The following is an 11581-nucleotide window of genomic DNA, read 5'->3' as shown; positions in this document are numbered from 1 at the left end:
TTTTTTTAAGATTTTTTTTTTTTTATTCTACAGAGATAGAGACAGCCAGCGAGAGAGGGAACACAAGCAGGGGGAGTGGGAGAGGAAGAAGCAGGCTCATAGCGGAGGAGCCTGATGTGGGGCTCGATCCCAGAACACTGGGATCACGCCCTGAGCCGAAGGCAGACGCTTAACCGCTGTGCCACCCAGGCGCCCCTTAACCTGTCTTTTTTTAACTTAATGTAGTATGAATGTTTTGTCATGTCATTAAATATTATTTTACAAAATTAATTTTAATAACTGCATATATGTATGAACTGTAATGTAAGTATCTATGTATTATTGAGTGTCAAGAGAATTTTATTTTTACTTATAGATAAATAATGCCATGGTAAATATGTTTGTATATAAACACTGTGCACATCTTTGATTCAACATAACAAGTTTAAAAAATATAATTCATTCAGTCATTTATTTTCTCAACACATTTATTGAATAGCTACTATGCGGAAGGTATTTTATTTTATTTTTTATTTTTTAAAGATTTTATTTATTTATTTGACAGAGACAGCCAGCGAGACAGGGAACACAAGCAGGGGGAGTGGGAGAGGAAGAAGCAGGCTCCCAGCAGAGGAGCCTGATGTGGGGCTCGATCCCATAACGCCGGGATCACACCCTGAGCCGAAGGCAGACGCTTAACCGCTGTGCCACCCAGGCGCCCCGCGTAAGGTATTTTAAAGCAGAAGTTATAATAAAGCCATTTCTCTCCAGGAGTCCTATCTGGGGGAGGGGAAGCTCTATTCCACCTTAGGTTCTTTAGAATAGGAGCTGGTGGTTTTGTTTCAATGTAAGCATTCTAAGTTTGGTTGCTAAGATGTGATTATTTCTCAACAATTGGGTCGTATTCCCAGGAGACACTTCCTCTGTGTCATCTTAACTGCTTCCTCTTAGTGCTGTTGTCTATCTGGTGTGGGCGAGAAGAACAGAAACAGGGACTGGAGCAGGGTCAGGCCCAGAGAGGAGGTGAGTGTGAACATGAGAAATGAAGTAGGACAGTGGCCGTGTAAGGGTAGCAAAGGGTTGGATTCAAGATGCATTTAATAAATAAAATTCTCTGTCCTGGCAGGGCTGTGGGTGGTGTGGGAGAGAAGTCAAAGATGACCAAAACTCAAGAACTGCCCAGAGATAGGGATTAATTTAGGGATGGAGAAAATAGAATATGTTCCATGTTGGATGTATTGAGTTTTAAGTACTACAAGAAATTAAGAGGTCTAAAATATCGAAATAAGGTTTTGCAACTCAACATCTGGAGAGAGAGATTTTTTTTTACTCTAAAAATAATAAGCATTTATCCTGCCTCTATGTTTTTCTAAAAAAAGTTTAAAGTTCACCAGTTCTCTGTATTCCTTCTAAGGAAAATAAGGATCTTAAACTCCTTAATTGCCCTTCAACCTCACCCTTCTCATTTTTTGTGCTGTGTTGTCTAATGGTTTAATTCCATCACGGTTTTAACTCCCTCAAATTAGTGGCAATTATTATATTTCACAGTCAATGCTTACTTAAATTTACCACCTTCCCAGGCTCCTAACAGAAAACAAATTACACATACAAATTAGGATAATTCAAGGAGAGTTTAACAAATAAATTAAAGCAACTATTTCTAAAGAGTATGTATGAGTAGAGATTAAGAAACCCACAAGAGATAGTATAATATGCTGGAGCTAGTAACAGCCAGAGTTTTATCACCCCAAGGCCTGAAGGAATCTGGGGAGGGAGCAGTCATGAAAAGCTGAAAGGAGCATTGTGCATACGGGGCTACCTTGAGAGAAGCTGTGACCTCAAGGTATACACCCAGCCAAGGATCACCCTGACAGGAGGAACCAGGAGAATGTACGCTCTGACCTGACCATCCTTTCTTTCTGCAGCGTCCTATCAGGGATCCCCATTGGCAAAACCCAACTGCAAGCCAGAGGACAAGGGGGGTTATTTGATGTAGCCTCCAAAACATTTAACAGAGTGAAGAAGAGTGTAAGGAAGATCTGGAGAGCCAACAGAAGATTTCAGGATACTATATGTTTTACTAATTCTTAGTAATTAAGATTTATTTTTTAATTAATACATTTCTTGCATCCTCTTCCTCCTTTCCAGGTTTATTTTATTCCTTGATGAAAGAAGGAAGATTATTAGTCTTTCTTTCAGTAGGGGCTTATGAATAATACATTTCTTGCTTATCTGGAATGTCTTCATTTTGCTCTCACTCTTGAATGATAGAGCTGAGTATAAAGTTCTGGATTGATTGTTACTTTCCTTCAAAATTTGGAAGATATTATTGCATTGTCTCCTTTACTATTGCTGATGAGAAATCTGCTATAGGTCTGGAAGTCTTTCTTTTGCAGTTAATCTTTTTTCTCTGAACGATTTAGGATTCTCTTGCTTTCTTTTATTTTATTCCAATGCATCTAGATATGGATTGATTTTCTTTATCCTGTGAAAGACTTGGTGTGCTTTTTCAACCTGAGGGTTCATGTTTGCTTTAATTCTGAAAGATTTGCAGCCACTATCACTTCAACTATGACCTTTTGCCCATTCACTATATTCTTTTGGCATTCCCATTAAGCATATATTGGAGTTTTTCATCCATCTCTCTAAATGTCTCTTTTTTATTTTCTTCATTATATGTCTGTGCTAGATTCTGGGTCACTTTTGCTACCGTGTCCTCCAATTCACTAACTCATTCTTCAGCAGTATCTAGTCTACTGTGAAACCTATCTCCTGAGTTGTTCAATTTCTGTGTTTTTCTTTTCTGTATTACCTTTAAAAAAGAGTAACTTCTTGTTTCTTTTATGTAAAATCCCGTATTTGTCTTACAGTTCCTATTTTTTAACTTAAAAAAAATCTACTTTGTGAAACACACACAGAGAAGTGCATGGAACAAGTATGTAGACCTCAATGATTTACCACAAAGCAAATATCTGTGTCACCACCATCCAGCTCTCCCTATTGTGATCATTTCTAGTCATTATTCCCTCCCAAGATAATCATTAATTTAAAAATTTTACTATTGAATTATAGTTGACATACAGCGTTGTATTAGTTTTGGGTGCACACCAGAGGGATTTGACAATTCTGTACAGTGCTCACCGCAATAAGTGTAGTTACTATCTGTCCCCATACAGCATTATTACAATATTATTGACTATATTCCCTATGCTGTCTTTCCATTTCTGTGACTTATTTATTTTACAACTGGAAGTTTGTGCCTCTCAATCCCCTTCACCTACTTCACCCATCCTTCCCCCTCACCCCTCTCCTCTAGCAACCACCAGTTTGCTCTCTGTACTTATGAATATGTTTCTATTTGTTTGTTCATTTGTTTTGTTTTTTAGATTCCACATACATTTTTTAAATAAAAATCACATTCTTGCTTTTCTTTACAGTTTTATTAACTAAGTTTGCATTCCTGAACACAGTAGTTTATATTTGCTTGTTTTTGAGTTTTTTTTATAAATACAATAATGAAATATCTATTATTTTTCTTCAGCACCTTTCACTTATTTTATATTTTTTAGATTTATCCATATTGTTCCAGGAAATGGTAGTTTGTTCATTTTTATTGCTCTGTGGTATTCCACAATATGACTATTATATGAATATATCACAATTTATCCATTATGGTTGTATTGGACATATGAGTTGCAGTTTTGGGCTACTATGAATAATGGCATTATGAACAGTCATGCACATGTCTGTTATTATAAATAAGCAGGCATTCCATTAGGTGTATACCTAGGAAAGGATCACAGAGTATGCATATCTTAAGTAGATAATCTTCTAGTAGATAATACCAAATTATTTTCCAAAGTGGCTGTATTATTTTATATCCCAGTAGCAGTATATGAAAATCCCCATTGTTCCACATCCTTTCCACACTAGTTATTATAAACCTTTTAAGTTTAAGCCATCCTGGTGAGTGTGTTGCAATATACTTTTGTGGTTTTAATTTTTACTCCCCTAATTCCTAGTTAGATTGAGCCAAACCTTTAAATGTGTTTATGGGCCATTTGGATATACTCTTTTATAAATTCTTTTTAAGCCTCTTACCCATTTTTCTTTGTGTTTTTCTTTGATTTGCAGGGGATTGTTATATATTTTGGGTATGGATACTTTGTTGATTTTATGGTTGATATGTATCTTTTTGCACTCTGAGCTTTGACATTTTTACTCACCTAATGGTGTCTTTCGATAAATGGTGAATCTTAATTTCTCTCCTAACATTTTATTTTGAAAAAATACCAAACCTGTAGAAAAGTTGAAAGAATAGTGCAATGAGCACCCATTGTTCTTCAACCTACATTCTCCAATTTGCTAAAATATTTTGCCATATTTGTGCTCATCTCATATTGTCTGTCTCTCTCAATCCATATACAGATGCATGCACACAGATCTGAATCATTCAAAAGTAAGTTCACTTAACATAATTCACACTTATATTATGGACTTTAAGTATTCCAGGAGAATTCTTATAATCTTATTATACTCAAGGAACTTAATATTAATACAATAATATCATTGTCACATAGTCTATGGTCAAATTTCCCCAAGTATCCTTGAAATTTTCTTTATAGCTGAAATTTCCTTTCTAGCTATTCTTCTCCCCACCTAAGATCCAATCAAACATGATCCAGTGCATTTTCCTTTCATCTAAAATAGTCCACCCATCATTTTTGTCTTTAGTTGTCATGTAGACGGTCCTATCATCTGGATTTGACTGATCGCTTCTTCATTTTAGATTTAAATTAAATATAGTGGGCAAAAAATACTACATGGTGATGTGTATTTCCCCTCTATCAGCAGGAAGCCCACAGTATCAGTCAGTTCAATTACTGGTGATTTTAAGTTTGATCACTTGGTGAAGGTGGTATCCATCAGATCTCTCTATTGTAAAAGTGCTTTTTCCCTATTATAATTACTGCTTAATATGTATGGTGATGCTTTGAGGCCACGTCAGTATCTTGTTCCATTGATGCTTCTTGAGTGCATCAATTGTTTCATCTATGGTTGTAATTCTATCATTCCGTCTATACTTATTAGCTGGCATTTTTTAAAAGACTTTATTTATTTATTTGACAGAGAGAGACAGCCAGAGAGAGAAGGAACACAAGCAGGGGGAGTGGTAGAGGAAGAAGCAGGCTCCTAGCGGAGGAGCCTGATGTGGGGCTCGATCCCAGAACGGCCGGGATCACGCCCTGAGCCAAAGGCAGACGCTTAACGACTGCACCACCCAGGGGCCCCTAGCTGGCATTTTTTAAAAGTGGAATCCCTCCTCCCCCACTATAACTACCATGAATTTTTTATTTTTTTTAAAAAAATATTTAACTTATTTATTTGAGAGAGAGAGAATGAGTACAAGCCAAGGAGAGAGGCAGAGGAAGAGAGAGAAGCAGACTGCCTGCGGAGCGGGAAGCCTGACATGGGGCTCCCTCCTAGGACCCCAGGATCATGACCTGAGATGAAGGCAGATGCTTAACTGACTGAGCCACCCAGGTGCCCCACTACCATTTTTAAGTTCCAATTTGGACCCATGTGTTCCTTTCTTTTTCTTTTAATTGATTTTTTTGTTCAATGGATTTTAAATTATTATCGTCATTCTCCTTGATGTTCCAGATGTTGCTTATTTGGCTGGTGGGAGAACCCTTTAATCTGGATCTTCTGCCTTTTTAATGTATACCCATTGGATTTTAGAGCATTTCCCTGTCTCTGGCACAAAAAGATAGGGACCCGTTTTGTGCTTTTACTCCCAACCATTTCTGACCAGAAATCAGCCATTTCTCCAAGAAGGCTTTTTTTTTTTTTTTTTTTTTTTTTAAGAGTGAGTTATAGGGATGCCTGTGTGGCTCAGTCGGTTTAGCATCCAACTCTTGGTTTTGGCTCAGGTCATGATCTCAGGGTCATGAGATCGAGCCCCTCATTGCACCAGGTTCCCTGCTCAGTGGGGAGTCTGCTTCTCCCTCTTCCTCTGCCCCTCCCCTGCCCCCACCTTGTGCTTGCACACTCTCTCTTTCTCAAATAAATAAATAAAATCTTTTTTTTTTAAAGTGGAATATGAGAGACTATGGACTCTGAGAAACAAACTGAGGGCTTCGGGGCGGGGGTTGGGGAATAGGATAGGCTGGTGATGGGTAGTAAGGAGGGCATGTATTGCATGGTGCCCTTGGGTGTTATACGCAACTAATGAATCATCGAACTTTACATCAAAACCCAGGGATGTACTGTATGGTGACTAACATAATATAATAAAAAATATTATTATAAAAAATAATAAAATATCAGTAAGAAGCAATAAAAATTAAAAAAATAAAAAATAAAAAAGGGGAGTATAAATGTAGAAAGTAGATTTTTGGTAGCAGATATGCTCATTGGTTTTGGGGCATCATTGCTTCTAGGCCTCTTCTGTGGACAGAAATACATTAAATAATGAATTCTTAATTAATTTATTAAAAATTAATTAAAATTTGAACATCTTGGGCTCCCATTCCATATTTGTATCTCCCTTCTTCCATGGTAACAATCCTGTTTCCTGAAAAACAGTATATTTACTACAGCATACTCAGTAGTTTCAGAACTACTTCCCCAATAACACTACCAATAACAAACTCATTAAATAAAGTTCAGGACTTCTTTGCAGGCATTTTTATCCTTAGGATACATTCCATTAAGGGGACACACTTAAGATATTATGCTTAAAAGTTACTGGAATAGTTTTTCTGCGTAGCTACATAATCAGTTTCAAAGATTTATTTATTTATTTGAGAGAAGTGTGGGTGATGAGCAGAAGGGGCAGAGGGAGAGGGAGAGAGACTCTCCAGCAGACTCCATTGAGCATAGAACCTGATATGGGGCTCAATCTCACAACTCTGAGATCATGACCTGAGCCAAAACCAAGGGTCTGACCCTCAACCAACTGCACCACCCAGGTGCCCCCATTATTCCCCATTTTTTAGCATCCTAAGCATATTCATTTGATAATGAGGAGGAGGAAGAAGATGGCAACAATGATTCTCATTACTATTATTTAAATCTTTGAGAAACTGTTTTACAAAATTAATCTCCTCTGGAAGTAATTTCCTGTCCCAATTGTTGATTTTGTTGTGTTATCTTTCATAGCATTAGATTTCTACATGTCTTTGGGATTTTGAGCTTGTTCATTTTAAGTAACATCTCTCTATTTCTCTTCCTTCCCCTTTTTCTCCCCTTCTGTTTAATATAGTTCCTTTCTAGTTGCTTTTTGGGTTGTCTGATCTAATGTCCAGGACTGAGTCTTAAAATGACGACAAAGAGCACTTCTCCTATAGAGATACGGGGATGCTGTGGATTCAGGTAGAGTGCCAGCAGTTTCTAATTGAGAGTAATAATAATCAGCATTTACTGATTTATTACTAAATGCCAGGAACTATTCTACATATGTTATTTCATATAATGTTCCTAACAACTCTATGAGTTAGATACTACTATAACTATTAACTGCTACTATCACTACCACAATGATGACTGTTTCACAAATGGGTAAAGTCAGTAAAGCAGGTTAAATAATGTCTTTAGTAAAGACAAACCAGAACATTTAAATCCATCAGTCAATCAATCAGTCATCCATCTGTGCTGGTAGTAGATAGACTGAACTCAGACTAAATCAGTTTTCTGGGTTTTTTTTTCTCTCTCAGTATTAACCAGGATTATAGGTATATGTCACCGGAGTATAAGTTTGTAGTTTATAGTAATCAATTTTTCATAGTCTTATGGACAAGCACTCCCCTACTCCAAATGTCTATCCAACTTTCATCCATAGAAGGCAGTTTATGATCTCAAGGGGAAAGATGTGATCCAAAGGGCAGGCTGAAATCCTGAAAGTTGACACCTAATAGTACATATCTTGTCTTTGACTCTCATGTACATTTTTTAAAAAGACTTATTTATTTATTTTAGAGACAGAATGCAAGCAAGTGGGGGGAGGGGCAGAGGGAGGATGAGAATCCCGAAGCAGACTCCCCACTGAGCGTGGAGCCTGACTTGGGGCTCAATCCCAGGACCCTGAGATCATGACTTGAGCCCTGCAGGCCTTCTTCTCATGTTAACTTTTAATATACTTATTTTACATATGAAGAAATAGAGTCTCCAGGAGTTAAGTAAATTGCCTAAGAATATATTGCAAGTAGACTCTGAGTCAAGACCCAAGCTCGTGTCTTCTGATTCTTAATATTCTTTGCATGTTTTTGTTGCACCATGATACCCACCTCTGATGAAATACCCACCTATAGCAAGAAAGAAACAGCTTCCCCACTTCACCCTCTCTATTTCTTACAGAGATGTTTATAGTTATGATAGGTTCCTCAGAGATTACTGACAGGAACTGGGAATGGGATATCTCAAGAAAGAACATTGAAGACATTATGGAGGCACTCCAATTTTCTGATCAGGTGAGGACATCTCAGACATTTTACCGGCTCCAACCAGCATAGGACCATCTCCATCAAGGTAGCTGGTTGGGTACATACCCGTTGTACCAGAAGAGTAGGAAAGTTTCCAGTCAGCAGAGCACTACTTGGTCCAATCCATTCATAGCTCCAGGTCTGATTCCCATGTCCCTAGTCTGACCCATATACCTTCTCCATCCCCTCAACCCCTGATCCAGCTTCAATTCTCTTCCTGGATTCACTCCTCCTCTTCCTTTCTCTACCAGGGATCCTTATTTTCTTTATTATCTTTACCTTTCAACCTTCCTTTCTTCCTGAGTCCCTTCTCTCCTATAGTTGTCAACAGATAATGTCTTACAAGCTCTCAAGTTGCTGAAAGTTAAAATCCTAAGCAACAAGATGGCAACTCCACTATGCCAGAAGGTGACAGATATCATCGTTGACTACCTGAGGACAGTGGTAAGGAACCTGTGCCTCTGGGCTGGGGACTTTGGGGAAAGAAAGCAACCCAGGTCTGAGCCCAGGAGTTCTTTCTGGTGGATGATGACACTTGAAAACTAACTGGATCTGGGATATGAGTATCTCATTTCTGAACAGTTTGCTAGAGTCCATATCTAGTACTCTGAGCATATCTCAAGAACTGTGGCCTAGACAGAATTGGAAGCTACAGTAGTGAAGTGAAGTGGTGAGGCAAGAGAAGTGAGATGGAAAGGGGGGAAGGATGTGGGCTATTGGGCTCAAAGTATGACTTGGTTTTCAGACTGTGTCCTGGTATACGTTAGGCAGTCACCTTTGTTACTGCAATTCAACTAATCATCTCACTCTATTTAGTAAGCTATTTAAATCCACCTACCTGGGGCGCCTGGGTGGCTCAGCCATTAAGCGTCTGCCTTCAGCTCAGGTCATGATCCCAGGGTCCTGGGATCGAGCCCCGCATCGGGCTCCCTGTTCAGTGGGAAGTCTGCTTCTCGCTCTCACACTCCCCTTCTCATATTCCCTCTCTCACTGTCTCTCTCTGTCAAATAAATAAATAAAATCTTAAAAAAAATAAATACACCTACCTGTGTGCTAGCCCACCTTTAGACTGAATGTTCATGATGTCTACCTTTCCATCTATCCACATACTTTACACTTACTTTCCTGACACTGGGTTAATCTGGTTTTTATTTTCTTGGTTAACTACCTACCTGTGAATTATCTTTCTTCTGGTTTACCTGCCTTCCTTGGCATGGCTGTCTTCTGATCAAGACTCCTGACCTGCCAGAGACTTCCAAAGTTGCTTCCATAATCTACCCACCTTCCTGATGATTCACTTGCTGCTGTAGGGGAATTTCTGTGCTCTGAAATCTTCAATCCTCACTCCTGCCCTAACACAGAGACTTTGCAGATTTCTTGTCTACCTGTTCTTTGCACACTCTAGGAAGCTCTTGCCCTCCACCACTGTGAAGGTATATATTAGATGGGGTGGTAGGTGAGTTTTTGCCTTCTCAATGGAGGAGAATCACTTATTGACCTAAGCTGATTCTCAGAAACTATGGGACTCATCTTGGGGATTAGCCTTGGAACAGTTAATCTTTCTTTTTCCAGAAGCCAGAGGGAGAACTAGAGGAGTTGTGTACTGCGGTCCTAATGGCTCTGGGGTTCCAGTCTCCAGGAATAGTCATCTTCAAGCTGTGGGACAGATGGCACAACAACCTGCCCCCAAATTGCCTCCTGGTTGCAGTGGGGAGACTCATCCACTGCCAGGGTATAGTTTGAATTAGTCTAAGAAAAGGACAGGGGCAGCAGGGGATGTGGGCATTGTATGTGTTCTAGATTAGCTTTATACTCCTGATTTCTCTTATTGGACATCTTCACTTATTTCAGTCATGGGTGTGTATGTGTAGGTGGGAGGGGGACAAACTAGGATCCCTATTGGGCTGCTGGGAACTCAGGAGGGAGTTCCTGGAGACCAAGAATGGCATAGTAGGACATATTAGGGCATGGGAGACCCATGGAAAGAAGACTTCAGGTGGAGAAAGAAGGCAGAATAGAAAACCCTCATTCAACATTGGTGGGGAGGGGCAAGGAGGAAGCAAGGAGTGCTTTACTTAATGGAACCCACAGTGTTGAATTTGATTAGAGGCTTGGAAGGTAATGGAGTAGCAGGATGAGGCAGAGAATCACCACAAAATCTTTAATCTCTGCCCTGGTGGCTACTGGTGATGGTGGTGGGTCTCTTACCCATTCTGCTCCCCTCTCCCTATCACAAAGTGTGAAAAAACAGTCAAGTCAGTGGGCTAGTGCCAGTGACCTGCCTTTTCTTTACCACTTGGAGCTGGGGGTGAAGAGAGTCTGGGGGAGTAAGTTCGCCTTCTGGGCATTAGGTTCAAAAAGACAAGGCATGACACAGCAAGCTGAGAGGACACAGTAACAGAAGCTGGAAACATGTCTCCTGATTTAATCAGAGCAAATGTTTTCACATCCACCTCAGACAGCATAGCTCTTTATTCCCTAAGGATCCTTGGAAGGGAGTGTTCATGTGTAGCCTGTGCTAATACCTTGCATTTATATGCTGTGCTAACATCCATTATTGAGCTTAATCTTCCCAGCATCCCTGAACAGTGGTCACATCAGGAACTGTACTCCTATTTAACAGTTGAAGAAGCTGGAACTCAAATAACTTAAGTAACTTGTTCCAGTTACCCAGACTCTGGAGGCAGAACTAGGATCAGAACCCAGGCCTCCTGGCCTCCAGTCTATAAAGTTTCCTACACTAGGCTAGGATGCTCCCCTCCCTGGGATAGGGATGTCTTTCTTGTACTCTCTCTCTTAGGTGCAGCTTCCTACATAGGTGTCACATGGGAATATACCCTGCGCCTTCTGAGGATGGCCCAAACAGAGGAAGACATGTTGGCAATATGTCATGGTAAGGGTCAGGAGGGTCTGGGGAAGACTCTCTTGGAATCAGGGAGAGAAGAAAGAAGGGCAAATAAAGAGACCGGGTCCCTCTGAATAGGGATCCCAGAAGGCTGGGGAGGGACAGGAAATGGCTGAAAGCAGGCCAGGTGTGAGCAGCTGCTCTTCTCCATATGACTTCTTGGCCTGGATTGGGGCAAGAACCAAGGTTGGTAGGGATGCTGTGGGTGTTGAAA

The 11581-nt window shown here is 39.8% G+C and overlaps 1 protein-coding gene across 1 annotated transcript in view; it reads left to right on the top strand.

The window, feature by feature from the left end:
* Positions 1–774: 774 nt before the first annotated feature.
* LOC105234650 (maestro heat-like repeat-containing protein family member 1) overlaps positions 775–11581 on the top strand; it is a 72842-nt gene continuing 62035 nt past the window's right edge. The window contains exons 1-6 of the mRNA XM_034645974.1: positions 775–1002; positions 7247–7356; positions 8338–8450; positions 8784–8906; positions 10035–10194; positions 11263–11355. Coding sequence (XP_034501865.1) covers positions 8340–8450; positions 8784–8906; positions 10035–10194; positions 11263–11355 — 487 coding nt within the window. The 5' untranslated portion in view covers positions 775–1002; positions 7247–7356; positions 8338–8339. The remainder of the gene's footprint in view (positions 1003–7246; positions 7357–8337; positions 8451–8783; positions 8907–10034; positions 10195–11262; positions 11356–11581) is intronic.

Source organism: Ailuropoda melanoleuca, chromosome 16 (genome assembly GCF_002007445.2).
Source record: "Ailuropoda melanoleuca isolate Jingjing chromosome 16, ASM200744v2, whole genome shotgun sequence".
Lineage (NCBI taxonomy): Eukaryota > Metazoa > Chordata > Mammalia > Carnivora > Ursidae > Ailuropoda > Ailuropoda melanoleuca.
This window is presented reverse-complemented; position numbering and strand designations above follow the sequence as displayed.